The 27,218-nt window shown below is 53.2% G+C and overlaps 2 protein-coding genes across 10 annotated transcripts in view; both read right to left on the reverse strand.

Annotated features, from left to right (window-relative positions):
- NFILZ (NFIL3 like basic leucine zipper) overlaps positions 1-9,214 on the reverse strand; it is a 60,963-nt gene extending 51,749 nt beyond the window's left edge. For 2 of the 5 annotated variants that reach the window (XR_006276997.1, XR_006276996.1), the window contains exon 1: positions 9,035-9,214. The gene's annotated coding sequence lies outside the window, so the exon portion shown is untranslated. Of the gene's footprint in view, positions 1-5,403; positions 5,496-9,034 lie in introns of those variants that run through there. The other 3 variants (XR_006276994.1, XR_006276995.1, XM_043502636.1) reach the window with 2 other exon arrangements.
- A 4,676-nt stretch (positions 9,215-13,890) lies between these two features.
- LOC119848431 (tyrosine-protein kinase ZAP-70) overlaps positions 13,891-27,218 on the reverse strand; it is a 43,617-nt gene continuing 30,289 nt past the window's right edge. For all 5 annotated transcript variants that reach the window (XM_043502765.1, XM_043502766.1, XM_038384238.2 and 2 more), the window contains 9 exons: positions 25,851-25,932; positions 24,012-24,052; positions 22,579-22,633; positions 21,637-21,817; positions 20,493-20,699; positions 19,434-19,626; positions 17,190-17,330; positions 16,542-16,654; positions 13,891-14,955 (listed from right to left, as the gene is read on the reverse strand). In XM_043502765.1, the coding sequence (XP_043358700.1) occupies positions 14,826-14,955; positions 16,542-16,654; positions 17,190-17,330; positions 19,434-19,626; positions 20,493-20,699; positions 21,637-21,817; positions 22,579-22,633; positions 24,012-24,052; positions 25,851-25,932 (1,143 nt within the window). In that variant the 3' untranslated portion in view covers positions 13,891-14,825. The remainder of the gene's footprint in view (positions 14,956-16,541; positions 16,655-17,189; positions 17,331-19,433; positions 19,627-20,492; positions 20,700-21,636; positions 21,818-22,578; positions 22,634-24,011; positions 24,053-25,850; positions 25,933-27,218) is intronic.

A 27,218-nucleotide genomic window follows, 5' to 3' on the forward strand; every position in this document is an offset into this window, starting at 1 on the left:
GAGGTGCAGTCTCTGATGTCTGTACTTTTCACTAGGCTGACGGCTCTTGTTCCTGTGCCAATACAATCTGAGGTCCGACTGGCTTGTTTATATAACCATATATCCCCATGCAAACTGTGCAATTTGCTCTTCACTCTCTCCCCTTGGGCCTTTCAACCATTCTTGGCTCCCAGTTTTCTTCATCCCGTTACGTGTGTGATGTTCAGATTGATTCCCCCCCCCAGATTTATTGGCCAGAATTTTCCACGTTGACTGTCATGTTGTTTTCCGCTTGTGACACCTGGGCCTACAAATTTACTCTAAGTGTGAGCCTAACTGTGGGAAAGTGGATAAAAGTTTATAAAGTGTTACAATAACCCGTAACAATCAATGTTGATGGGAAACGGTACAAAAGCAAGACCGAAAGATGGAATTAGTCCAGACAAAAAGGCCAACTGATATAACTCAAGGACTGTGTTTTGCTCATGCCTAGTAAACAAGCAAATGTGGGACTGGAAATTAATAAATCAAAATTGGTGTATTGGATATTAGGCCTCACTGGACAAAATAATGAGGATTGGGCTATTTTGCTCAACGCTCCCTTTTGGGGCTCTTCAAAAAGACTTGCCGGGGAGGGGTATCTGGCTGGTGAATCTTGCCCATATGTTCAGGGTTTAGCTGACCGCCATATTTGGGGTCGGGAAAGAATTTTCCTCCAGGGCAGATTGGAGAGGCCCTGGGGGTTTTTCGCCTTCCTCTGTAGCATGGGGCACGGGTCACTTGAGGGAGGATTCTCTGCTCCTTGAAGTCTTTAAACCACGATTTGAGGACTTCAATAGCTCAGACATAGGTGAGGTTTTTCGTAGGAGTGGGTGGGTGAGATTCTGTGGCCTGCATTGTGCAGGAGGTCAGACTAGATGATCAGAATGGTCCCTTCTGATCTTAGTATCTATGAATCTATGAATACGGACAAACTGATGGAGGTTACCAGTAACACTGGCTGACTGAAAGAAGGGGAAGGAGCGAGCTTCACCATCATGACTGCATCCCCTACCATGTCGTGGGACCCCAGGCCTTTGTCAGCCTGATCCTGAGAGATGTCCTCACTAAACCGGGCCAGATAGAGGGACCCAGATGATGTCACCACCTCTTTTGGCTCCATCTGAATCCCAACCCCTACCTGGCATGTGAGACTCCCTCTCTTTCCCCCTGCCCTTCGGTGTGTCCTTTTCCTTTCCTACCTTTTTTCTTCTCTCTCGTAGCCATCCTTTTTCCTTCTGCCTAATAAGAGACTGGTTAGCGAGCCAAGACTGTATATTGTGCAACACTCCTGGAAGCCTGTGGCCAGAAAGAGGCTGCTAAAAGCAATGCCCTGAAAAGCCCAAAGCTAGTAGAAGTGTGCCAGGTCTCAAAGAGGCTGATAAGAGCATGTGCTGCCTTTGGGTACATCGACACTGCAATAAAAAACGCACAGCACCACGTCTCAGAGCCTGGGTCAATTAACTTGGACTGAGGGGCTAAAAGTTAGAATGTAGACATTCAGGTTTGGTCTGGAGCCTGGGCTCTGAGGCCTGACTACCTTGTTGGATCTCAGAGCCCAACCTCCAGCCTGAGCCCGAAGTGGGTTTCAATGAAGTCACACAAATGAGGGTCATTCTTGTCAGTTGCCAGCTTGTGCAGATCAAGGAGTGACTGGTTCACATTCTTTTCCAGGTGCAAGGCACACTCCATTGCTGTCAACCCTGCAATTTTTAGCCCCACCGCTCAAGCTCCATGAGCCTGTGTCAACAGAGCTGGGCCAGCTGCGGCCGTGCTGCGGGTCTTTTATTGTCGTTTGGATGTGCCCTTTGTTTCGCCATCAGTGAGGCAGCAAGAGAGAGTTGACATCAGAGGCAGAAGCTGCATTTTCCATCTTTGCTGTTCTTTTCTCTCCCGCGTTTATGTGTTGTTTTCTAAAGAAAGCAGGAGCAGACTGCAATAACCACAGCTCCAGCCCATCTCAGCTAACTTCTTCTCTTTTCCCCAAAAGGGACAATAGTTACCGTCTTCAAGACCAGCGAACAGACTGTCAAACAAGGGGCTGGGGCTGGGGCTGGGAGTCCTTCTAAAGACACCTTCCAGCTAAAGGGAAAGGGAACAAGGGCTGTTGTTGAAATGAAAGCCTTATTTCATCATTTACAGTTCAAACGCTTTACCTCGGTTTCCCCTTCTTTTCTGTATCTTTAATGAAAGGTTTAAAGTGTTTTAATGGTGTTTGCCATGGTACTAAGGAGGCTGAGGACTCTGTATACCAAACCTTACTGTCTAATGTTGAACAGTGACATTGGGCCCCTTTATTCCATCCAAATCAATACAATCGATACAGTCCCTTTCTCTGTCATCGCTCATGTTTGCAACTCCTCCCAATTTAGTATCATTTGTGGATTACATTAGTGTGCTGTCTACTTCCCCTTTCCCATCATCAGTGAAGATGTTAAATAAGGCTGGTCCAAATATTGAGTCCCTGGGGCACCTCATTAGATGTCTCTTCTCTGTTTCATATGTTGCTTTTTACCATTTCCCTTTGGAGAGAGGATAATGTCCTAGGTGCACCACTGCTCTGCTCTGGTATTTCCTGTCTTGCTAAGTTTGTGAGTTTTTAGCTAGTTTTGAGTCCACATCACAGTTTTGCCGTCCTTGTTTCTATTACCGTTGGGAGAGACATAGAACCGTAGGACTGGAAGGGGCCTTGAGAGGTCATTTAGTCCAGTCCCCTGCGCTCCTGGCAGGACTATGTATCAAATGTATTATTAAACTCCAAATATATTACACTTATTGCATTCATAGAATATCAGGGTTGGAAGGGACCTCAGGAGGTCATCTAGTCCAACCCCCTGCTCAAAGCAGGACCAATCCCCAACTAAATCATCCCAGCCAAGGAAGATTCCCCTCTTCCATTGATTTTATGAAGCCACCCCAACAAGCATTCAGGTTTGTTTGAAGTGGTTATCTTCTTTTTGACTAATTGCAATTTTCTCCATGGTGTAGGGTTTTTTTAATCTTATACATGTGAATTTCTACCAGCTAAATAGCATATTATAATAGCCAGAGCAAATCGATATGGTTTGGCACACCCTTATGTATCATCACAAATATAGTCAAGTGTTGATTCCTTTTGGAAGTTAAGCCTTGTAGGTGCACAAAAATTGTACTGCTTTCACTATACTGGTATAGTACCAGTACCTGTAAGGGAATGGGCATAAGCTAGTCCACTCTGAGATCCTTTATACCAAAATAGCTACATCATCTCCTCTGTGTAGTCAGGAGTCAAAAGCAAAAGGAGGAAAGGTGGAGTGTTAATTTTGAAGCAAATATGTTTCCTAAAAAGCAGAGGCCCACACATATCATTCACATACCGTATTTCATGTTCATTTTTAGATCCAGATCATAAAAAGTCCTTTGGGACTGGTCCGCATTTGTGACCATCCCCTAAAGGAATCCCTCCTCTTATCCAGAGCGGGGGATGTTCATATTGTAGGAACAAGGGACCGGAAGCCTGATTCTCCATCACCCTCCTCCTTGTGCTGTCATTTACACCAGTGCAAAGGAGGAGCCACATGCTGCTACTCTGCCTCCATAACACTTTGCTCCCACCTTGCCCGGGTGTCCATGGCGGCAGCAGCTTGTTGGGAATTTTTGGAGGGAACAGGCTTCTTTCAGGAAATGTGACCTGAGGGAATTGAAATGTTCTGCTGCCGGAATGTGTCAGTTCCAGCAAAACGTTTGATGGAAACCTGCCCCTCTGCCGGGTCTCCTGGCAGCTTGCCTGCCCACCTCCTTGCCTCTTGGGCAGCCCGCCTGGTGGGTCATCGGGGTTCCCCAGCTCAATGGCTCAGGCATCCTCTGATCCAGTCTCCCAGGCTGTCCATTTCCCAGGGGCCAAGAAGAAAGCCAGGAGGGCAGTTAAGCAGCCTGACTTCCCAGGCTGGCCCCCACCCCATCTAGCCAGGTCCCCGGGGCTGTCCATCTCTCCAGCTACCTTCCAGGGGGCAGCAGGGCCCTGGCCAGACAATTTTTTTGGCGATGAAACATTCCATTTCTGTTGTCCCAAAACTTAATTGTTTGAAATCGACCCTCCTGCCGATTGATTCAGAATAAAAATGTGAAATTCTCCGCAGGAGGGAAACTCCAGTTCCCGCCCCACTCTGCTGGAGCCACAGGGCAGTGGAGAATCAAGGTCTGAAAAGACCAGCGAGGTTGCCCAGTCCCTGCAATCCGTTTCCTAATGCCAAGTCTGGTTTTAAACGGTTTGAGCAAGGATGCCCCCCTTCCCATCCCCCAGGCTAGCGCATCTCCCCGTTCCAAAGCTAGGCCTGGTTTCTTGCTGTTCCACTTTTCGCCATTTGCCAGTCATGTTTGTTACCCCAAGCACAGCCCCTCCCCAGGGTCTCTCCCTCCTTCATGCATCTACCCTTTAAATACTTGCAGACAATTGTCACCGCCCTCTGCCAGATCCCCTAGTCACATGACAAGCAACATACGAAAAGTCTAGACTGTAAAGCGAACCATGCTGCATGTGCACTGGAAGAAGACAAACAATATGACAGTAGCACATTGCCTTTCCCTAGCGACTCTCATCCGACGACCTCAAAGCATGTTACCAGCATGAAGGAAGCCTTGTAACCCCCATGGTTAGCTGGCTACCAGCTGCGAGGGAGCTAAGTGTTTATTATGCCCCTTTCCCAAATGAAGAACTGGAGTTGAAAGTGACTTGCTCAAGGTTATGCAACAAGTCAGTGGCGAGCGGGGACAAGAACACAGGAGTCATTTCCCAGAGGCAGAAAGAATGACACCACGATCTAGCTCTTAGCTAGCACTTTTCTTCCATAGATCTCAAAGCCCTTTACAAAGGTGGGTCAGTATCATTAAACCCATTTTGCACAGGGGGAAAACTGAAGCACGGAGAGGGGACAGTGACTTACCCAAGGTCACCCACAGGCCACCCTTTAATACCTAGCAGAAATGGTCATAGCTCCACAAATAGTCTATGACCATTTACACCAGCTAAGGATCTGCCCTCAGGTCTTCATTTCTGTCTGTCCACACATCTTCCCAAACGCTCCAAATAGGGGCGGGATCCTGCACTCTTTGCCTTCCCAGGGCCTGCCTCTGAGCCACTCGGGATGCTTGCATGCCAGTTGGAACTGCTGGTGTTCATCACCTGGGCGACTCAGGACCCCTGTGCTCCCACTGAACGCAAGCTGCGGGAGAGCAGCGAATACAGGACCCAAAGTGAAATAGCCACACTCCAAGGGAGAGTTTCTCCAACACCATCAGCAAATAAATTAACGGCACAGCCACATTTGTAGTTTTGTTTTTTTTTTAAAAACATGTTTCAAAGAAAAATCCTAAAAGCTGTAACCAAGTGAGGATTGTTTTCTTTACCTGCAGTCTCAGGATGAGTCTCTGTTGAGCAGGTGAAGGGATTTGAAAGGGTTTTTTCAGCCCCTTGGTGTAAAGTTGAAATGAACCACTACGTGCGTTTAAAAAAAATCACCCCCCCTGCCAGCCCATGTAGGGAAAGAGGGGCCGCAGCCAATGAGAGCGGAAGCTTGGGAACCAAGAGCTGCTTCTGTGGTTTGCACTGCCGCTATATTTCATGTCGCTGTGTCACTGGTAACATGACACTCATATTAATAACAGGGGGCGAGCAGAAATTTCCTGGCCTTCTACCTAAAAGTCAACTGCCTCCCCCCGGCCCACCAAATGATGGGCTCTTGGTTCACAAAAAAAACTAAACACTCCCAAGCATGCGTCTTAAACAAACTGTCCCCCCCGCACACTTTCCTGAATCAATCACCTGAGTTCAGAGTCTTTAAGGTGTGTATTTATTGGTGCAGAAAATATATTTGGGGATATTGTTATTATTTGTAATACTGCCATGTCTAACAGCACATTGTGCTAGGGGCTGTACAAACAGGGAGAGATGGTCCCTGCCCCAAAGAACTGACACTCTAAATAGACAATGCAGACAAAGGGTAGGGGGGGAAATGCAGGGTGGGGGCATTGATTTCATAGAACCATAGAATATCAGGGTTGGAAGGGACCTCAGGAGGATTTGCCCAAGGTCACACAGCTGGTCTATGGAGAGTTGGGGATAGAACCCAGGTGACCTGATTCCGAGTCTAGTGCCCAAGACTCTGCTTCTTCCACATGTATCTATCGAAGCCCAAGGGGGAGAAATGGGGGTATTCAATGAAAATCCGTTAGTTGTTAAGTAAACAATTAATTGCTTTTCTCTTTGTGGATTAATACAATTCTAGCAAATATTTCCCTCCCGGTAACAGAATTCTGTTTGCCTGTGTGGAACTGATTGCACTAGCGAGGTGCTAGACCAAATCCAACTCTTTGTGAGCAACCTAGGCCACTGGCTTTCCCAAGGACCTACAGCCCTCCACAGGGGTGACGGCACGGGGTGCGTTATTCTCTGAGAGACCCTGTGCTTCCCCGTATCTGGGATGGGGTGAATTAAAATGTGCCTTGAGTAGAACCTGTGTATGTTTGTCCTTTTGGAAGCCCCATGTTAGGGATACTTGGGGCGTTCTGACAACTTTACTGAGAATTTCCTTAGAAGCAACCTGTGAGTAATACAGATATCAGCTCAGCAGCTGGGGGAGAAGTGAGTGTGGCTGAGTTTCATTCTGCAGAAGCAGCTGCACAGCTGTATTGTACGAGCTGCAGGTAGCCCGGGGTGATGGGGCAGGGAGCTGGCGGACCTAGCTGGAGTGTAAACCCCTTGGGGGAATGCACCGGGGGCGGGGGAGAGAAGGCTTTTAGTTTAATCCCTCCCCCTTTAAGGCCCAAACAGATAGTTTTAGTCATGAGGGAGGGAAAACAACCCCCTTTCCAGACCCCAGAGGGCACTGATCCCCCAAGTCCTTGCCTGGGGCTAGGGGAGCCTGCTCCAGCACCGTGGGCTGGGCTCAAGGGGAAGTGCTGAGTGCAGCTCTCAGGGTATGTCCCGGGCTTCTGGGGCACTGCTGGGACAATGGCAGGGGGTGGGAGCATGTTGGGGAAGCAAGGTCAGGAGGGAGGAAGTGGGGCATGAAGAGCGTGTGATGGGGAAAAGCAGGGGAGAGTGGGGCGAAGCTGGGAAACAGGGAAGAAACTTGAACTGGGCCTTTGATTGGCAGCCAAACTTGTCAGTGTCATCTGGGCCTCCTGGCCGCCCAGAGCCCCCTTGCCCTTTACAGGCCAGTCCCAGCACACGTCCTCGTGTTCCCTAGAGGGGCTGCATTCCCAGCAATGGAAACACGAGCCATTTGGAGCTCGTTTTGCATAGAAAGATAATATAGGGCCGTGGTTCTCAAACTTTTGTACTGGTGACCACTTTCACACAGCAAACTTATGGGTGCGACCCCCACTTGTAAATTAAATACATTTTTTAATATTATAAATGCTGGAGACGAAGTGGGGTTTGGGTTTGCACGGTGGAGGCTGACAGCTCACAACCCCCCACAGAATCACCTTGTGACCCCCTGAGGGATCATGATACCCAGTTTGAGAACCCCTGATATAAGGCCAGGGCTGCACAGAGGCTTTGGGGGGACCTGGGGCAAAGTCTGAAACTGAGCTGCTCCCCCACCACCACACCCCTGAAACTGAAGCCCCAGCGGGAATGTCCGAGGTTGGAAAGCAAGTCCGCCCCACAGCCATCCTGCAGCAGCTGCTCCTGTCCCCGGGGCTGGGCCCAGCTCTTCGCTCCAGGCTCTGCTCTCTGCCACAGGGTCATCGCGCCCCTTGGGTTTGGCCCAGCCGCCCTCTGTCACGATGGAGGGGTGGCTGGGCCCAATTTGAGCGAGTGGCTTTGCACCCTGGCGCATGGGGTCCCAGCACCCGCGGCAGCGGCCAGGCCCAAACCTGCTGGGTGCCGTGACCCCATGCTTAACACCACTCCCGCCAATTTCACAGGTTCGGGGGCCCTCTCAAGCAGGGTCCAACTTAACCCCCACCCTGGGCAGCCCGGCTTCGAGCAATGTGTTAAACGGACTGGAGCTGAGCCCGGAAGGCCGCAGGCTTCAGACAGCATGTGGAGAGCGAGAGCGGTGCTGAAACCACCACGGCTCACCCTGCGTGCTGGCTTCTGGAGACAAAAATAGCCACCGCCCAGGACAGACAGGAGGTGTGAAAGCGGCTGTCTTGCTCTGTAGCTGCACTGCCTTTCGGGTGGTATCAGATCAATGGTACGATGTAAACTACACGGGCCAATGGAGCAGGCAGGGAGGGCTCCTGGGTTCTAGTCCTGCCTGTCATGGGGCAGGACTCACCCCTGCGGCACCTCCTGCTGGTCTCTCTGGGAATTAGCTCTTCCAGCCTCCGGAGCGCCCTCTGCAGGCCGGTGTCCCCCCAGGCCCCCCCCATGTCCCTCCCAGACCCCCATGCTCCTTTCAGGGTGGGGTGCTGCCTCTTGGCAGTACCCCCACAGTCTCTGGGTCTCCCCTTCTCAGGAAACCCCCACCCAGTATCCCCACCTCACCTCAGTCTTTGGCTACTGCCAGTCACCATTGAGCCCCTGCACACTGGGGCAGACTGCAGCGTATAAGCCAATTATCACAGGCAAGGGGGTTTTGGACCTGCTGCCTCTGCCTATCTTTGGGCTACCCCCTGCAACCCCAGTACCTATCCAGCCTTACACTAGGCCTGCAGCGGGGAGGGGGTTTCCAGGCCAGAGCTCCCTTGGCCCTCCCCAGCCCTGCTCCACCTCAGGTACCCTGGTACACTCCCCAGCAGCCAGGCCCATCTCTCTCCACAGCTAGAGGAGACTGTCTGCTCCTGGCCCACGGCCCTCTTATAAGAGCCAGCTGAGCCCTGACTGGGGCATGGCCCCAGCTGAGCCTGCTTCCCCCAATCAGCCTGGGAACTGCTGGCTCCCAGCCATAGCCCTCTCCTGGGCTCTTTTAAGCCCTTTAAGGCCAGAGCGGGTGACCACCCCGCTACACTGCCTCTGCCACTGATGTGGGCTGGGTCACTTCCTCGCGCCTTGCCTCGGTTTCCCCCTCTGTAGCGTGACACTTACCTTTGTAAACTGCTTTGGAATCTATCAGTGCTTTGGAATGCAGTGTTAAAAGATTCCACAGGGATTTTCACGCCGGTTGGAATTGGTTCTGGGTTCCAAATCCTAGCAGAGCCACTCCCTTTGCAACCTCCAGTGAGTCACTCACTCCGCTTGTGCCGAGGCCAGCCCTGCAAGCACAACAAAATGTGCATTGCTAGCCTTGGAGCAGGTCACATGGAATGCCAGAAGAGGTTGATGCTGCTACTTTTCATTTCACCCTGATGGGTTTAGCACCGGCACCTCCCTATCACACAGAGGCTTGCCATACGGCTCTGCAAACCACTTGTGGACACATCCGGGCCAGCCTGGCTTACCCGGTCAACATGCAGATTGCTACTCCAGAAGCAAAGCCACAGTGATGTACAAAAACCCAATGCACTCTCCTGATCCCTTGAAATCTCGACTGCCCTGGAGGGTCACTCACACTCTGGACCTGGGAGGAAATAATAGGTATTCCAGTGCTTTGGTGATCAGAGGAAAGCTGCACCTCAGTGCTCCTGCGGTGGTGGTGGGTGCTATAAAGGGGCCTGAATATCTAGATAGATGGATCTAATGATTTCCTGTGGCAGTGAGTTCCACAGATCAACTCTCTGCTATGTGAGGGGATGTGTTTCCTTTTCTGTGTTCTAAATTTACTTCCCCTTCAATACCCTTGAGTTACTCTTGTTCCCATGGCATGCCCCTTGGGGACAGGAGGGACTGGCTGGCTATAAAAGGAGGAACCCCGGCACCTAGAACTGTACATAGTTCCCTCTAACCCAGTTGGTGAACGATGGGTATCTAGCACGCCATGGTCCTTCTCCTTCTGTGTGCTGGAGGTAAAGTTCCCCGGCTGTCGCATTCAGCTTCTCTGAACTATGAGGAGGAGATGTTATCTAGTGGTCAAAGCAAAAGACTGGACAATGGCAGACCCGGGTGCTCTTCCCAGTCCTGCCGCTGGGTGGTGCTGATGGCCTGGGATATACAGGAGATCAGACTGGGGGTCCCTTCTGGCCTTACACTTTGTGACTGCCTGTGTCTCCGTGCCTCAGTTTCTCCATATGTAAATGGAGACAAAAATAATACTGCCCTACCTCACCGAGCAGGGTGTGAGGTTCGACGAATCAATCGAAGTCTGTGAAGAGCCCTGGCATGGTAAAATGGATGATGCTAGAGGACAAAGCACTGTGTGACTGTACATCTTCTGGGACAGTCCTAGCAGGATGGGTTGGGAAGAGAGGGTTTGAGCGAAACACATCCTAATCTAGTAGACAGAGCCAGTGTTTTGGCTGCACTCATGTCTCCAAGTTCCTGACCCCAATGGGGACAGAGACATGGGGGGATCCAACAGTCCTCTACCCACAACAACAGCTTCTACGTGACTCCGGCAGGGTCACGGCTGAGCATGTGTTTACAGCTAACCGCCAGCGTGAAATTGTCATGAGCCACGCCAGGCTAGCAGAGGCTTTGAATCTCCAGCCCGAGAGGGTGGAGGTGACAAATGACACCCGAGCCTGGAGACTGCGTCATTCCTAACTCACGAGGGAGGCCCCATTGCATCAGCCCCCCAGGGTCGCGCTTTCCCCCTTCCCCCATAGTGACTTCTATGAACCCCCCTGCCGGCTTTTCAGAAGGACGCTGCCCTCTGTCACCTGGGCCATGCCCTTTGCTTGGGGTTCCCAGTGAACCCCACCTGGACCTGCACCTGGATCCCCATCTTACTGAGCCCTAACCAGTTGTACCTGGATCCCCACCCCACTGAGCCCCACCCCCCAGCATCTAGACCCCCCTATTGATCCCCCTACACCCAGACCCCCCTGCTGAGCTCTATCCCTCTCACACCCAGACACCCCCCACTGAGCCCCAACCACCTTCATCTGAACCCCCTGCAGAGTCCATTGCACCCAGAACCCCCCAACAAGCCCCTGTGCATCCAGATCCTCTTCACACCCAGATCCCCCATGGAGCCACCCACACTCAGATTGCCCCACACAGAACCCTCTCAACCTGCACCTGACCCCCCACATTAAGCCCCTCCACACTTGGATCCTGCCTTTCTGAGCCTGCCTGCCCACAACTGGTGCACCTGGCAAGGAGGGGCAGGGCCCTAGGGTGTTTCTGGGGCAGGCCCGGTCCTTGAGCTGTGTCAGGGTTGGGTGCATCCTCATCACTGAGTCCGTGTGCCGGGGAGGAGCTGCACAATGATCTCCCACCCCTGTGCAGCCAGTGGCCTGTGCTCCCCAATGCCATGCTGCATCCTCCACATTTATGTGACAAATAATATTTTGCAGAAAAAATTGAAAATATCGTGTGCAGAATTTTTAATTTTTTGGCGCAGAATGCCCTCGGGCCTAGCGAATTCGGGCCCGTGGAGGCAGAATCAGCTATGCTACCTAAGCACCTGGTGTCACTCCAGCCCCTGTAAATCTTCTGAGGGTGCTTCTGAGTCAGGCGAGGGGGCAGCTCATTACACGTTCAGTTCAATCAACTGACCCCTGTCCAGGTACGCGTTTGGGGGATGCTGGGAGGGAGAACCAGAGCTATGGCTGGCTCCATTCCAGGGGTTGTGTGGCCTTCCGGTCAGACCCCAGCCCACCCAGACGACAGCTCTGCCCTGGCCTGGGCTCTAGCTGCTGCTTTCACCTCCTGGACAGAGCGCACTGGCTGGGCTACGGCTGGGCTGGGCCAGGAGATGGTGAGAGATAAGTTTTCCATCTCCCTGCCTGGTACAGCTCTGAGCTTCTGCTTCCTCTCCTCCCACGCCTACCCTGCGCACACCGCAGTCTACGGCTGTCTCTTGACAAGGGAAAGACAAGGCCGTGCCAGGGGCTGTTGACCCTGCTGCAAGACTGGGGACACCCCCGCCCCTCCAGTGGCATCCCTGACTGCACGGGTCTCATGTGGGCAGGACTGGGAGTAGATTGTGCTCTGCAGAGCCCATGAGAAACCGAGGCAGTGATAATTCAGCCATAAAGACTTGGCCCTTAACACCCCCCCTCCCACGCACACGCACCTGAAGATCTCAAAGCGCCTGGTGCCTGTCACAAAATACGTGTACGTGCTCCACTGAGGAGGCGATATCACTGCCCCCATTTGACAGATGGGGAAACTGAGGCCCAGACCAGGCAAGTGACTCCCTGAGTCAGGGACGGAGCTGGGGCGAGGCCCCAGGTCTCTACCGCCTCAGGTCTGTGCTCTAACCACCCTTCCCCTCTCGCCTCTCCTGTCTGCCTGCCTTCCACACCATTGCGTTCTCTCCTCCCCTGCAGGCGAAGCAGCCACGGTACCTGTGAGGTTACTGACAGAGTTTCAGCCATTTCCTGGCCTGGCCTGGAGAAGGGTTGGTGGGATGCTTGTGGTTAGTGCAGCATTTCTCACGCAGACTGGCCTCTCCAGCTGGGAGGCTTTAACTGCGTCTGCTGCCAGGGGCGGCTCAGACAGATGGGGGCAGGGGCCGGGGGGGGGGAGGCCATTTATTTTTTCCTGTTTCATTGTTTTCATGTCAGACTCAAAGGCTTCACTGCTCCTCACGCCGGGCCCCACCAATGCTGGCCTTCCGCCTCCTTCTGCCCCAAAGCGGCCAGTGATTGGGGACAGCCAAGCTGAGACGCGAACCTCGCCTGATTTTTCACAAGGTGCTGACTGGACGGCTGCCCTCTGGCACCCCAAGCCACTAGCCCCTTGTGGAAACGCAGGCCCCCCTTGTCTCCGACACCCCAGCTTGATTCCGCGCCTTGATTTAACCCAGCCCAAGGGCAGGCTGGACCACAGCTCAGGAGTAACAGGGGGAGTGCTTGGGGCACGGTGGGGAAGCGACAGGGGGAGCCTGCCTTTGCACAGGGGGGCGGGGGGTTTAAAGATTTTTTTAAAAACCAATTGTTTCAAGAGAGCTCTTTCTCCAGCTGGATGTCCACCGCTCCCTGCCCCCAGGACCTGCAAGGAATTGCTCCTGAAAGTTCCTTATTCCTCCACTGAACAACTGATCCTCCCCCAAGTCCCCCGTCCCCTCCACGGCTGGCCCTGTGCCCAAAGGGCACCACACGACTCCTCTACGGTTGATGGGTGCTACAAAATTGTCGGGCAGGCCCCCCCAACCAAAACTGGCTGGCTCTGATGTGGCACCCTTGAGGGGTGGGATTAAAGCCAGAGGCTAGCTAGCTCCAGAACCGGAGCAGTGAAGTCATGGCAGGGGGGATGACCAGATGTACTGATTTTATAGGGCCAATCCCAATATTTTGGTCTTTGTCTTATACACCACCACCTCCTGTCCCGATTTTTCACACTCTCTGGTCACCCTAATGGCTGTAGATGCTTCAGCACTACCCAGCTGTCCTGGGACCCTGGGGGTTAGCTCGCGCTGAAGTGCACCCTGCTGCAGCTGCAGGACCTGAGCTTGCTAAATTACACAAGCTCAGGGAGGCCTACTCAAACTGCAATCTCACCCTGTGATTCCAGTACAGACCTACCCACAGTAACCCTGACACTAAATAATCCATCTGCCTTTGATGGTGAGGGATTGGCAAAGGAGATGCAAAGTCGTGGGGCTGAAATGACACAGACGAAACCTGCCACCCCACTGGAAACTTGCGCATTTTATTATGATGAGCAGACTGGAGCTCCCTGAACCTTAAAGTTGTCCAGGCCTCCCCGAGGTCTGAATGAGTCACCAAGGCCCTAGAGCTCTGCAATGCTAGGAGCTGAATGGGGGCTGGCCAGACGCCTCACACGTGACAGTCTGCTAGAAGAATCAGAATCCAAGGCCAATAGCAAGGCCCTGTGGACGTGCCTGGGTGCGAACGGCTGCCAACGTTTGCAGTAGTTGAATAGTCTGAGATGGGTTTCAGGGTAAGAATGAGCCTGGTTTATTTATAGGATCAGCAGATCTTCCAGCTGAGAAAGAGCAACACTCGTCATGGTGGGGAGTGTACTAGGGCAGGGGCCAGAGGTGAGCACAGGTTGCTAAGGGGTTTAGCTGGTGGAAAAAGGTTTCACAGGCCTGGCCACAGATGCTCTGGCCAGCCCTGGTGGAGGTGCCGGCCCTGCAGAGGCTGTGGCTGGCATGGGGGAGTAGGCTCCCGGACAGTTCCTGCCCCTCCGACGGAATAGGAGCAGTGCACACTTCCCCAGCGCCCACCTCCCAGTGCTGCTAGCAGGCGTGGAAGGAGCAGGTGTGGAAGTGACCAGCAGCCCGTCCCCCAGCCAGGCTCCTTTGGGGCATACAACAGCTCATTCTGTGCTATGGGAGTGCAATATGCCACCAGCCTCCTGCCCGGGTGCATGGGGCAGGGGCTGTGGTTCCCTGTCCTCTGCCGCCCACCCCTGTACACCCTTCACCAGAAAGGCCATAATCAGCCCAATAGCAAATCGGGGGAGTTAGGGGACATGCAATGTGCTGCTGGAGGCGGGAGCCAAAGCAGGGAACCCCGGGGGAGCACAAGGGGCTGAGGGCCGAGAGTCGGGGACGGTGGTTAGGAGGTGTGCAGGAGGGGGCTGCCGTACTGTTCTGCCCAGTCCCTCAGGTGGCACAAGCAAAGGCTGCAAATCATGGCCGAGAGATTGAACTATGGCTGAGTTCCCTTGGGAGCCTCCTCTTTGCCGCGCCAGTCCAGCCAGCACTGTTCTTTCCGAAAGGCTCAGTTCCGTGACTCCCCAAGAAGCACCAGCAGGAGAAAACCAAACCCAAACTAGCCAGGGCATCTCCAGCGCCCTTCCCGAAAGACCAAGGCTAGAGTGCACATGCGCCGAGGACTCCTCTGGGCACGGAGAGGAAGACTCAGGGGCAAGCTCCTGTTGTCTTGTCCTCCTCCGTCTCCGCTGGCCCCTTTTCTGTCTTGGTGGCGATACTGTAGTAAAAGGAACGGATTATGGTTTCCACTGCTGCAAACCCTGGGCGATCTTCCCACCTGGAAGAGAAGGGAGGCACTGAAGAAAGATCAGCAAGAAGGAGCAACGCAAACAGGCCAGGATGGGGGGACAGCCCAGGTGCTCCCCGAGGGGGCCCAGTGTCGGTGTCAGGAGTAAGACCTTCCGGTGCACCTGCTCAGTATGCCTGACACTGGCATAACGAGCCAGTCAGTGCACCTCATGGCCTGCCCTGCCTGATTGGCTGAGGAAGTCAGCAGGCCGGTTCTTAAACCTAGCAGTGACCACAGCTCGCTGGCTGCTCAGCGCCCATGGACTCTGCCTCTCTGTGCTCGCCTCTGCAAGCCCTGCTCCTGCTCTGCTCCTCCACAGCTCCAGTCAAACCCTGCCCTGCACCCCACCTTGTTCCCACCCTGTTCCAGCCACAGAACCAGCCCTGCTCCTAAGTTCCCTGACTCCTGGTAATCCGGCTCCGACCCTCGGCTTTGGCATTCGGCTCTGACTCCTGATATTGACTCTGTCTCACCCCTGGGCTCTGGCATTCAGACTCCAACCACTAGGCCTGACCGCCTACGACCCAGTCCGCTGACAGTGGGGCAGGGAGAGCCAGGGATGGGGGAGGATTTCCTGGCCCCACGTTTGCACCGGGACTTGCGAGGAGAGTTTGGCCACCGTGGTCTGTTAATCATTGGCCTCTCTGCTGAGTCTGCAGGCAAGGAAGCCAGTTGTGCTAACGGGTCTTGGACTCTGTGCTGAGCAGGCTGATGCCTGTCACGTCTGACCTGGCCTGGACTCAGCTCAGCGACAGGCTCTGTGTCCCGTGGCAGGAACCATCCAGCAGCACCCCAAGAAGAACCCAGGAATGTGCCCAAGTTACAGAAGTTGGCAGAGAGGGAAAGCCATTGCTGGACTGTGGGAAGGCACTGACTGCTTTAGCTGTGAGCATTGATTCTGCCGCATTGCCAGGCTACTGGGAAAGGGACCCTCAGGGGTAGGGGTGCCTGCCCTGGGAGTTATCACCCCTGCTGCTTAGCACCCTGGTAAGAAAGACCAACAAGGCCAGTAACCGACTAGCCCAGGCAGAGCAGAGCAAAGGGACCCTCCTTCATATGTCAGTGGCAAAGGGAGATGCCCTTCCAATTGCTCGGAAACCCCAGGAGGAGCAGAGGGGTGAGTCACCCAGAGGGGCTAGCCCTGAGGAGCTGCTATGTTAAATCTAGAGTCGCCCAAGCCTGTTTTGCTTTGCATCGTGGTACCTAATGACTGATCAGCTAAAACCCTGTCACAACCATCCGGCTCTTGTCAGTTTCATTTAGGGTCATCCCCAGGCACCTGCTGACCACAGAGGCTGCAGCCTGGCATGGTGGCCTCCTTGGAGAGGCTGAGACTGTTTCTGAGACAGAGAGCCCCAGAGGGGCTCCAATCTCGTCCAGGGGAACTGCAGGCCAGGGGAAGGGAAGGATGAAAAGGAAATCATCACTCATCACAGACCCTGCAGCCCTCGCCAGAGGGAGATCAGGACAGGAGACACCCCCATACACACCCGCCACCCTCCTGCAGATAATGTGCCCAGTCCCAAAGGGGCCTACTCCAGACTGCTGGGAGATTAGCCAGGGGAAAGCCTTACTTGTAGGTCCAACACTGCAGCATCAGCTTGTACATCTCTGCCGGGCAGTCTGCTGGGCACTCCATGCGCTTCCCTTGCTCTATGAAACTGATCACTTCGGGGCCTTTCATTTTCTAGGGTGAGTAGGGAAGTCTGTTAATGACCTGCCCTTCCCACCAAGCACAGGAGCTGATGGGGCAGCTGAGAGAGGGCAGGTTAGACATGCCCCCTAAGGGCCCTTTTCACTGAGTCTGTAAGGAGACTGGGTGTGGCCCACCTCCTGTGATGATGCTGTCAGTAATCACAGCACCTTGTGTTAGTATCTCATACCTGCCCTGGTGCAGGTCTGACCCCTGTAACCTGGCCAGCACCCTGCTTTTTGGCAGTGTAGGGTGGACCCCTTCACCATAACTGGGTGATTACTTTGGCTGGCCTCCTTCTCCCTGTCCTGGGAGGAAAGACATCCCAGAGTTCATTGCCCCATGTACAGCTCTGTCTGCCTGCCCTCTGGGTACTCTCTCTACTATCGGACTGCTACCCGGCTCTTTGCGGGATGCACTGAAACAGCGCGGATGGGGTGGGAGCACAAACTCGGCTGGGACGGCCAAGGAGCTGCCCTGGGTCAATAAAGCGGACTCTGATCCAGCGGCGCGCCCTCGCTCTGCTCACCTTGTACGGTTTCTGCCCGTAGGTGAAGGCCTCCCACATGGTCACACCGTAACTCCACACGTCACTCTTGCTGGAGAACTTGTGGTACAGGATACACTCTGGTGCGTACCATTTTAGGGGCCACTTGCCAGCTGTCCTGGCCTGCAGCAAAGAGACAGAAAGAAGAGTGTGGCTTACCCAGAAACAGTCTGACACACTCCCATGCCCTGAGCCGGAGCCCATTGTCTTGGATCTGCCTTGCCGTATCTGTTGGTCCAATGAGATCAAGACCTCTCGAGTGAGGGTTCACTGCCAAAGGCAGATTCAAAGGGCCTAGCCCCAAACCCTGGATCCGAGCAACCCCAGCAGGTCAGGGAAGCAGTGGGTCATGACCGGAACCACTATCCAATTTATAGAATAAAAGATTAGGGTTGAAAGAGACCTCAGGAGGTCATCTAGTCCAACCCCCTGCTCAAAGCAGCACCAATCCCCAACTAAATCATCCCAGCCAGGGCTTTGTCAAGCCTGACCTTGAAAACCTCAAAGGAAGGAGATTCCACCACCTCCCTAGGGAACCCATTCCAGGGCTTCACCATCCTCCTAGTGAAATAGTGTTTCCTAATATCCAACCTAGACCTCTCCCATTGCAACTTGAGACCATTGCTCCTTGTTCGGTCATCTGCCTCCACTGAGAACAACCAAGCTTCATCCTCTTTGGAACGCCCCTTCAGGTAGTTGAAGGCTGCTATCAATTTATGAGTTGTCCCCTATCACTATACTGGGATGAACCAAAAGCCCAGGGCTGGAAACCCCTGCACTTTGGGCTGTTTGGATCCAGATTGGAGTCCACATGGTGCACTGACTCCATCCCTAATTCAAAGCTGAGCTATCGGCGCAGGGTCCTACGAACCACCTCCTTTCTGGCTCTCCAGGGGAACAAGGGAGAGGGCTCTGTTTGCCAGAATGAATGGAGGACGAAAGTAACAGGAAATTCTGTCCCTGTCTGAAACGGAGCCTGGGAGCAGCCCGTCCTCCTTGTGACTAATGAGCCATTTACAGAGCCCCAGGGTGTCCTCTGGGGCCCCTGAATGCAGAATCCAATCCAGATATGTATTTCTCCCAGAAGGTGGGCTCTGGAGGCAGCGTTCCAGCCAGGAGCCACGCCTGTTCTTGATCCATAGCGCCCATCTCAGGGCGGGTGGAACAACAGCTAATCCAGAGGACAGGGTCTCCTGCACAGCCTCTTGGACGTGTTCCAGATTCTATGGTGTCACCTGGCAGATGCGTGTGCCACTGGGTTAAAACATGACAAAACACTCACACACACTCAGAAATGAAACTGGGGCCTAAGCTGTGTCTGGAGAGATCACTGTGCGAATGGTGCCATCGTGTGGCAGCCACATCCGGCTATGTTGGCAACTATTGTTATTTACTATCTCTACTGTGGGATCACCTGGGGGCCCCACTTAGGGAATGGGGCTCCTTGTGCTGGGCACTCTACAGACCCAGAACAGAAAGCTGGTCCCTGCCCTGACGAGCTTCCAATCGACTCAGCATCGCTCCTTCTTCCCCTCGCTCTCTAGCTTCTCTGCTTCGCTCCTCCCTTCTCCACATGGCTACAGTGAAAATAACCTTCTTCTTCCACAGCTTCACCTCATCACCCACCGCCCCTGCCCCCCCCTTTGGTTCCCTCCTCCCTTTGTCCATGTGTATTTTGAGCCCCTTGTCACCCTCAAGGCTCAGCAGAGCTCCCGGCTGCCAGCATCTCAGCTCTTGTTTCTTGCTTCCCCCTCCCCCAGCCTCTCGTGATACATATCTAGCCCCCCTCCACCTCTTTCAGATCCCTTCACCGAACTCTCCTCTGGTGTGTTTCTTTCCTTGCCAGCATTATGCATCTTCATTCTTACCCCTGATTCTTAGCCTTCCATTGTATCTGTCTGTGTTGGACTGTAAGTTCCTTGGGGCAGGGACCGGCTTTCTGAAAGTTTGCAAAGCCCCTTGTACAGCTACGGCATTATATAAGCAACAGGCATGATAAGAACTTGGGGTGATTACAAGGTAGAGCTCCTGGGAATGGCTCTAGGTATCAGCAGCAAGCCAGAAAGGGTCAGGTCATAGGGTGTTCGGGGTGAGCGTCCCAACGGCACGCGTGTGAGAGGCGTGCATGGCTTCTGCTAACAGGTGGAGTGAAGGGCACAGACTCCATCGGGGCTGACTCTGTAGATGTGCCCCAGTCCGTGATTCCTCGGCTGTGCTTACACTTACCTTGTAATAGCTGTCATCAGCAGCAAGAGCCTTAGAAAGTCCAAAGTCACTGATCTTGGCATAATGCTGGTTGACGAGCAGGACATTTCTGGCAGCCAGATCTCTGTGGACGAAGTTTTTCTCCTCCAAGTACTTCATCCCTATAGACACCTGGTGCATCAGCTCTACCACATTGCTCACTGGAATCTCCTCTCTGGGGCAAAGGAAAAAGAGGGCAATACAGCAAGAAATCCCTGGAGAAGTAGGAAACTCATTACCATGGCCCTCGGAGCTTCACAGCCACAGTGAGCAGAGAATTCAGACTCTCCTACTCCAGAAGCATCAGCTCTTACTAACCAAGGTAAAAGAAAATCTCCATTAGCTATTAGCAGTACAGGGCCTGTGACACACAGCTGCATAGTTCTGGTTACACACAATAGAAGACCATGATATGCACACATTAGCAAGTACAATACTTTATTGGGCAATTCCACTAGCCAGTCAATAGATTCTCCACCACCAGCTTGCTGACATATTGTTGCTAGAACTTGATGGCACTCCAGGCCTCATGTGGAACATGGCCATATCACCAAGCAGTGCCATCACCGGGCTGGGAAACCGAGAAAGCTGGTCGGCTGGACAGGACATTATCTGTTGATGGAAAGGCCCAATAGAACATTTTGAGCATTTCGATTCTTCCTTATTATTTGCATTGTGTTAGATGAGATCAGGTCAGAGGGCAGACAGGCAAATGATACCTGAGTGTGGGATATAAACGTCTCAGGAGTCAGAGATGTTGTCTCATCCTTTGAGAGGCAAAAGCTTGAGCGCATTCTGTGGGTCACCCCACATGTGTGCCAAGAACCCATTTGTCTCACCCCTCCCGTCCTACATGTGCCACGGCCAGACTAGGCTAGGAATGTTTCAGAGAGCTCCCTAGTGTTTTATTGGGACTATTTTCCATATCCCTCCACCTTCAAAGCAAGTCGTCTGCCGTTACTCTGAGTCTGACAGGACAGTGCCCAGAAGGGGAGAGGAATCAGCCAACCATGGCTATTCAATACCCCAAAGAACACTCACCTCTTGGAAGACAAGTACTTGTTGAGAGGCCCACCCGAGGCCATCTCCATGACCAGCATCAGGGACTCTGCCTCGCAAACCCCGATCATGCGGACGATATAGGGGTTGTCCAACTGGTGCATGATCTGTGCCTCCTTCATCATTTCATCCTTCACGGCCTTCTCGTTGTTGCTCTTCAGCACCTTGATGGCCACGTCAATCTGCTTTCTAGCCAGGGGGCGAGAGGAGGAGCGCACATGGGTTGGGTTAAGCTGCAGATGATGGAGTGTATCACAGCCAGTAACGTGAACCACCGATTAGTGGTACCGTTTAAAGCTGGTGGCTCACTAGGCTGTATCTACAATGCCTGGGGTAATGATATTATTAGGGCATCTCGTTCCCAGTTAGGGTCATGGGCTACAGGTCTGTGAAGCAAGGCTATTGCAGATTAACTCTGGGTGAGGTGCTCCTGCAGCAGTGCCCCGGGGAACCCTATTCGAGTACACAAGGACAGGAAACGGTAGCTAGAGAAATAAAATGACAGCAATTCTGTCTCAGACTGTGCAATCAGGGGCAGTTAGTCTCTTCCCTCCCCCTTTCTAGCACAGTAATAACACGTAGCATTTATAATCTATAGCTCTGAAGGCACCTTACAAAGCAGGATCAGTATGATTACTGCCATTTCACAGGTGGGGAAACTGAGGCACACAATGGCGAGGGACCATTTCCAGGGTCACACAGGGAGTCAGTAGCAGAGCCAGGAATAGAATCCTTCTCCTTCTTCACAATCCCATACCCCATCTAGCGGATCAAGGTGCCTTCCTTAAAACCATGAGCTCCGCCTCTGAATTCACCTCTGGCCAGCAGACACCTCCGGTGCTGGCAGTCAATGTGCGAGTTCCCATCGCTCGCCTCTCCAATGCGCACCACATTCCCCAGTGCACACGAAGTCGCTGTTGCAACTTTCACCAATAACTTTCCCATGCACACGCCCTGCCCTCCCCCCTATTAGCACAGACACTCCTGTCTCCATCCCTGGTACAGCATCTGCTCTAGAGATGGGTCCGAACCAAATACCTCTGACATGGGATGGGTTTGGCCCATCTCTATCCTAGGCGCAGTCTGGCCCATGCTCCCCTTCTCGTCCCTTTTGGACAGCACTTACTTCCGCATCTTGTAGACTCCTTTCCTGACACAGCCGAAGTTCCCTGACCCCAGTTCCACCTCATCAATCATCAGGTGGTCCCTCTTCAGGAAGAGCTTCTTGTCCTTCAGTTCCTCTGGGTCACTGTAGGGACTTTCGTAGACGCTGGTGTCCATGGGCAGGAGGCGTGATTTCCCTGAGCCTTCCACAGGAGAACAAGATCAGGGAACTGTCACGCGCCCCCTGCCTGTCACTCCCTCGGGAGAACCCCGAGCCTCCCCGTTCCCTCTGGCCACTGTCCTCCCTGCGCTGACCTTCCAGCCTCCCTCTCAGTCACTTCTCTTGGCTTTCCAGCCTGTGCCGGCCTCTCCCACTCCTACTGCTGGGTGGAGTTGCGTGTGTCAGTACTCCCACTACCCCGGACCCTGATCCTAAACACGCTTGCCGTGTGCACGGCTTCTCACATGTGAGCAGTGCCCCTGAAGTCGCATTATGCCCATGTTTCAATGTTTGTGGATTCGAGCCCACAGATAGTAGTGAGGCGGGGGAAGGGGGAGGCAGGACTGGGCTGGGTTTGGTTTATTCCTGGGAGCGATCGTTTAATTGCATTCATGCAAGTGGTTTGGGGCCCTGTAAAACAAATGGGACCTTTGGATTGCCCTGGGGTGCCTTGAGTGGATGATTTAGTTGGTGTTGGTCCTGCTTTGAGCAGGAGGTTGGACGAGATACCTCCTGAGGTCCCTTCCAACCCTGATCTTCTGTGATTCTATGAAAGCCTTGTAGCACCTCTCTTAGCCAGAAGGTGGTGCTGACGTGCTAGGCATTGTGTAAACGCTCTGTTGCGTTGTTGTAGCTGCAGGTTCATGGGGCATCACTAGCTCGCGTCCCACAGCTTGGCTGGCCTGGGGCGCCCGCTCCCGGATCTGTACCGACAGGAAGGGCGGCCTCTGAGGCGATACTCACCTATGGGCTCCGGGGTGTATCCGTCTGCGTTAAGAGCCCCCAGGTGTCTATGGGCCTGGGAGAGAAACAGTGATTAAGTCAATGATGCATTTAATACCCCATCGGCGCTGACTCCGTGGGTGCTCTGGGGCTGGAGCACCCATGGGGGAAAAATAGTGGGTGCTCAGCACCCACCAGCCACAGCTATTTGGCAGCGCCTCTGATTGGCTGATCAAGGTGCTGCCAAACAGCTGCCTGGAGGCACTGCCAAGCGGCTGATTGGCAGCTGGGGAGGGGTTTGGGGGAGGGCAGAAAGCAGCAAGCGAGTGGGGGCCTTGGGGAGAGGGGTCTTGGGGAGGCCTGGGGTGGGAGTGGGGCCTCGGGGCAAAGCAAGAGTGGAGCACCCCTGGGGAAAAAAAAAACTCAGTGCCCATGAAGGAAACAATTGGGGTGGGGGACAGGGACCCTCCAGAAGCAGTGCCTTCCCATGATCCCTATGGCTCTAGGAGATCACTGGCTCTGTGTGCCCACTCTCTGGCTGCTGCTTATGCAGACCTTTCTAGCTAGCATCATCTACTGGGGCAGTACATGCACCCTGCCTGTGCCCCAAGGACACAGAGAGAGGGCAGCCCCATCCACCATGCTGTCCCTTCCACCCCACACACAATCTGTAGACGGAAGGGGGTGGGGAGTAGGGATCCAGGCCACCATTTCAACGCTGGTAAGGAGTTTGCTTTTTCTTCTCCAGGCATGGCTTGTGTGCACCCCTGGGGCAGATCGGCGGGAGCCAGTCTGGGATCCATCAGGTGGCAGATACTCTGCTGCCAATCTGGAGTCCAGCTCTGCCCCCAATAAATCTATAGATCCCGCTCCTAGTGCGAGGGGAAATGGATATTCTAAGGTGGATTCTTAGGCACAAAACCTGGAAGAAGGGGCAGGCTGTCTGGAGAGTCGAGTGCACCCTTCTTGTGATGAATCATCCTTTATTAGCCAGGCACTGAGACTCATGTAAACGAAGGCCCAATAGAGCTGGGAGTTCCCTTCCTCAGTCCTCCTGTGTGTCTCTCCCACCCCAGAGTCCTGAGACTCCCTGCAGTACTTTGCAGTCAGAAAGGCAGAGAAGCAGGAGCACGAAGATCGGGCCAAAAGCCAGTGGCTAGGCAGGTCTGCCTGAGTGTTCCCAGCCTCGGCCAGGCAGGCCGGCCTGGGGCTGAGCTTGATTCCCCAAATCATAGGCCTACATGTTGCATGGCGGAAACTTGCTTCCATCTCCAGCTGTATCTGTGCCCAGCCACTTCCCCTTCCCCCGCTGCCCCAAGGCGGGAAGGGCCGCAGGTTTAAGCTACCCATATTACATTCCAGTAAGAGAAAGGCAGGATTTTCTCCCCAGGCCTAAAAGGCAAGGACGTGAGAATCTCTGGAGGGATGGAGAGGAGATACCACCCCAAACTTACGCTTCCAGAGGGGTGGGCCGGCGGGATTGGTGCCATGGTTGCTGAAAATCAGGAAAGAGATGTTAGCTCGTTGCCCTGCTCAAAGGTCTGGGCGCAAAGGGGTTTCCATGCACCTCTTTTGCCCAGGCCTGATTCCAGTTCGCACTGCACTGACAAAGTGGAGTCAATGAGGATGAGACCCCCAGACTCCGGTGTGGGTGGGAGGAGACGGGTGCAGGGAACCCCGTGGCTAGCAGCAGGAACAACGAGTTCTGCTCCTGCCCCAGGAGAAATACTGCAGTCCAGCGAACAGGGCACTGATCTGAGATTGACTAGACATGGTCCTGATTTGGGGGTCCCAGCTTAAGACACCTTAAAGGGGCCTGATTTCCAGGGAGCACTGAGCACCTGCCCTCTGAAAATCAGGCCCCTTTAAGGTGTCTCCAGGGGGGCACCCAAAATCATGAGTCACTTTGGAAAATCTTGCCCTGGGACTCTCTTCCCAGCTCTGCCACTGTCTCACAGTGACCTCAGGCAAGCTCCGGAGGCCAACGTTTGCCTAAGTGGCCACTAAATTCTTGCCCGACTTGGAACGTTGTGGCCCTGATTGTCCGAGGTGCTAAGCACCCAAATTGTGTGTCCCTCCCAACCAGAATGTAGGCATATTGGCTGGGTATGGTGCGAGGGAGCTTGCCCTGTTGCTGCTCAGACTGACCCTGCTGTGGGAATAAAAGACCTTAAGAATCCAGGGCTGTCCATCTGGCAGCGCTCCCCAGCAGGAGATATACTCAGCTTAAACAAAAACGGGACTAAAACAGCCAGGGAGAGACAGAAACGAAGCAAATAAAAAATAAACCCCTTCCCTTCCTCTGGACACACAGCCAGAACCATTCAACATGCTTGGCGGTGGATCAGGAATCATGGGGCAGAGAGAGCCCCTTGTCCTTCCTGCTTAAACAAGGGCGCAGGGTGACTGATACCTCAGTGTGGAAATGAAAACCAGCGGCTGGATTCAATGGAACCAATTTATGCCAGCTGAGGCCTTGACCCCTTCTGTCCTATCTCTGGATCTGGCTTCAACATCGCTGTCTTCCCTGTCTTTGTTTATTTCCACCATGTTCAGCTTTGCGCAATGGGCTACCCGTAGGTGCCTTGGAGGGATTGGTTTTGCCTTCATCTGAAATATCAACCCCCTTTCAGTTGCAGGGCACCAGACCAATTCAATCTGGCAGCAGTGGAATTCCAGCCCCGATGGACTAACAGCAGGCCAGACGTTGCCCTAGCATGATGCAGGGGCTGGTTTGCTAAGGCAGAGGTTGGATAACAGACCAGAGCAGTGCTTAATGTGGAGTGAAACAGTCGGCAGAGCTCTCCCCCCAGCCACAGGAGAGGAGGGGAGCTGTCTCAGTGTGGAGTGCAGGCCTGGGAGCTGAGCTCCTACCCTGTTAGCCCTTATCATAGCCCTTGGCCAAGACGAAGTGACACTATGCTGCAGTTTAGCAAGAGCCAGGATAGGCCAATGCCGGAACCTGCTATGAAACACGCACACATTGCAATTTCTGTCCCCGAGCTGATGAAGGGCCTTTTGCCCAGTATCCTCTGTCCAACACTGGCCATTGCCTGATTCTTCAGAGAGAGATGTGCAAAAATCCCAGAAAGAGACAGGGCGGGCAGGAGGCAGGATACTAAATGAGATGGTCCCAGTGATCTGGTCTAATATGGCAGGAAGCAAGAGAACAGCTGAGCAGATCCACCAGAAAACTGAAAGAACCCCAGAGCTAAGGTAGATCCCCAGTATGAAGGCGAGGTTAGGTGTTCGCAGCCAAAGATGGCTGGTTCTGCCCTTAAGATTCAACTCACCTGCTGGCATATTGGGATTTTGGCAGCTTTCCTTCAGGAAATATATCAGTCCGTCTGGCTTGAGTTTCAAGTACTCCACTAGCTGGGGGAGGAATCAGGAAAAGGAGGAAAATCACCGCTTTGTTTTACAACATTTTACAACATTTTAGGCAACATTTGTGGTTTATAGTATCTCTTTCTCTTAGATTGGTGGTGGACAGGCCCCCATTAGCCTATTAGGTCCTCTCATCTGTCTACATACTCGGGACCCTCTTTGCTCTGTACTTACAAACCCCACTGGCTGGGAGAGCTGGGGAGAGGGACTTGGGTTGTTACTACACAAAGGGAAAGAGAACAAGGAGAAAAGGAAAGTTTGTAGGAATAGAACCGATTGTAACATTTCCAGTTAAATGAAACAGGATTGAAGCCAAAACAGTTCACAGCGGTGTTGGTTTCAGTGATTGTGAGTAAGACTCTCATTCCACTCTATAGCCTGGTGGCTGGGCACGTCCCTGAGATACTAGGTTCAGGTGCCTGATTCCAAGTAGAGTTTTTCATCCCCCATCACTGGCTCATGCAGAACCAGGACTTGAACCTGGGTCTCCCAAGCTGGTGCTATAGCATATGAGAAGTTTCTCTGTCACTCCACCCCCACAGCAATGGGCAGTCAACACAATTCCATCTGTGTGAAAACATTTTGTTTTTGTTCACATGCGGAATTCAAACATATTAAAAACCCTCAAGACTTGCTCTGAAACAGAATGGTCGTCCAGGAGAGACCATGGCGTGTGTCTTCTGTGCAGCAGACTGCAGCAGTTCTGGGACCAAAATGGCTGCTGTCTATGCACACGAGAGAGATCTTTGAAAAATAAAGGTGGCATTCGCAGAAGACAAAAGGCATTCAAGTTTCCTGGCTATAGACACATCACAGCAGCAGGAGGTGGCTCACAGTACAAGGGAGGGACAGGGGATAGGCAGATGAGTCAGGACTCGTAGGCAGGAATCTCTAGCGTTACGTGGGCTGATCTTATGGCTAGGTACCGTGATGTATGCCCACAGAGTACAGGCTTAGTTAACAGGGCCCATGAAAGTTAACAGGGCCCATGGGTTCCTGCCCATGAAAGTCTAAGTGGCCAGGGGGCTAGAAATAAAGGGCACTGATCCTCTCGATTCCTTTAGACACACAAAGTGGTGGTGTCCTTCCGAGAAGTGCCCAAGGTGTAGCAAGGCAAGGGTTATTTCAGAGAGACCGTGTTCAGATCTACAGCAGAGAGTGCTAGTATTATTGCACAGAACTGACTGGGGAGTGGATATAGGAAGCAGGAAACTGAGGTCTAAAGGGTTAATGCTGCCTCTGGAGAGAGCTCTTCTCTCCTGGTCGGGCATCAC

Source organism: Dermochelys coriacea, chromosome 25 (genome assembly GCF_009764565.3).
Source record: "Dermochelys coriacea isolate rDerCor1 chromosome 25, rDerCor1.pri.v4, whole genome shotgun sequence".
NCBI classification, from domain to species: Eukaryota; Metazoa; Chordata; order Testudines; family Dermochelyidae; genus Dermochelys; species Dermochelys coriacea.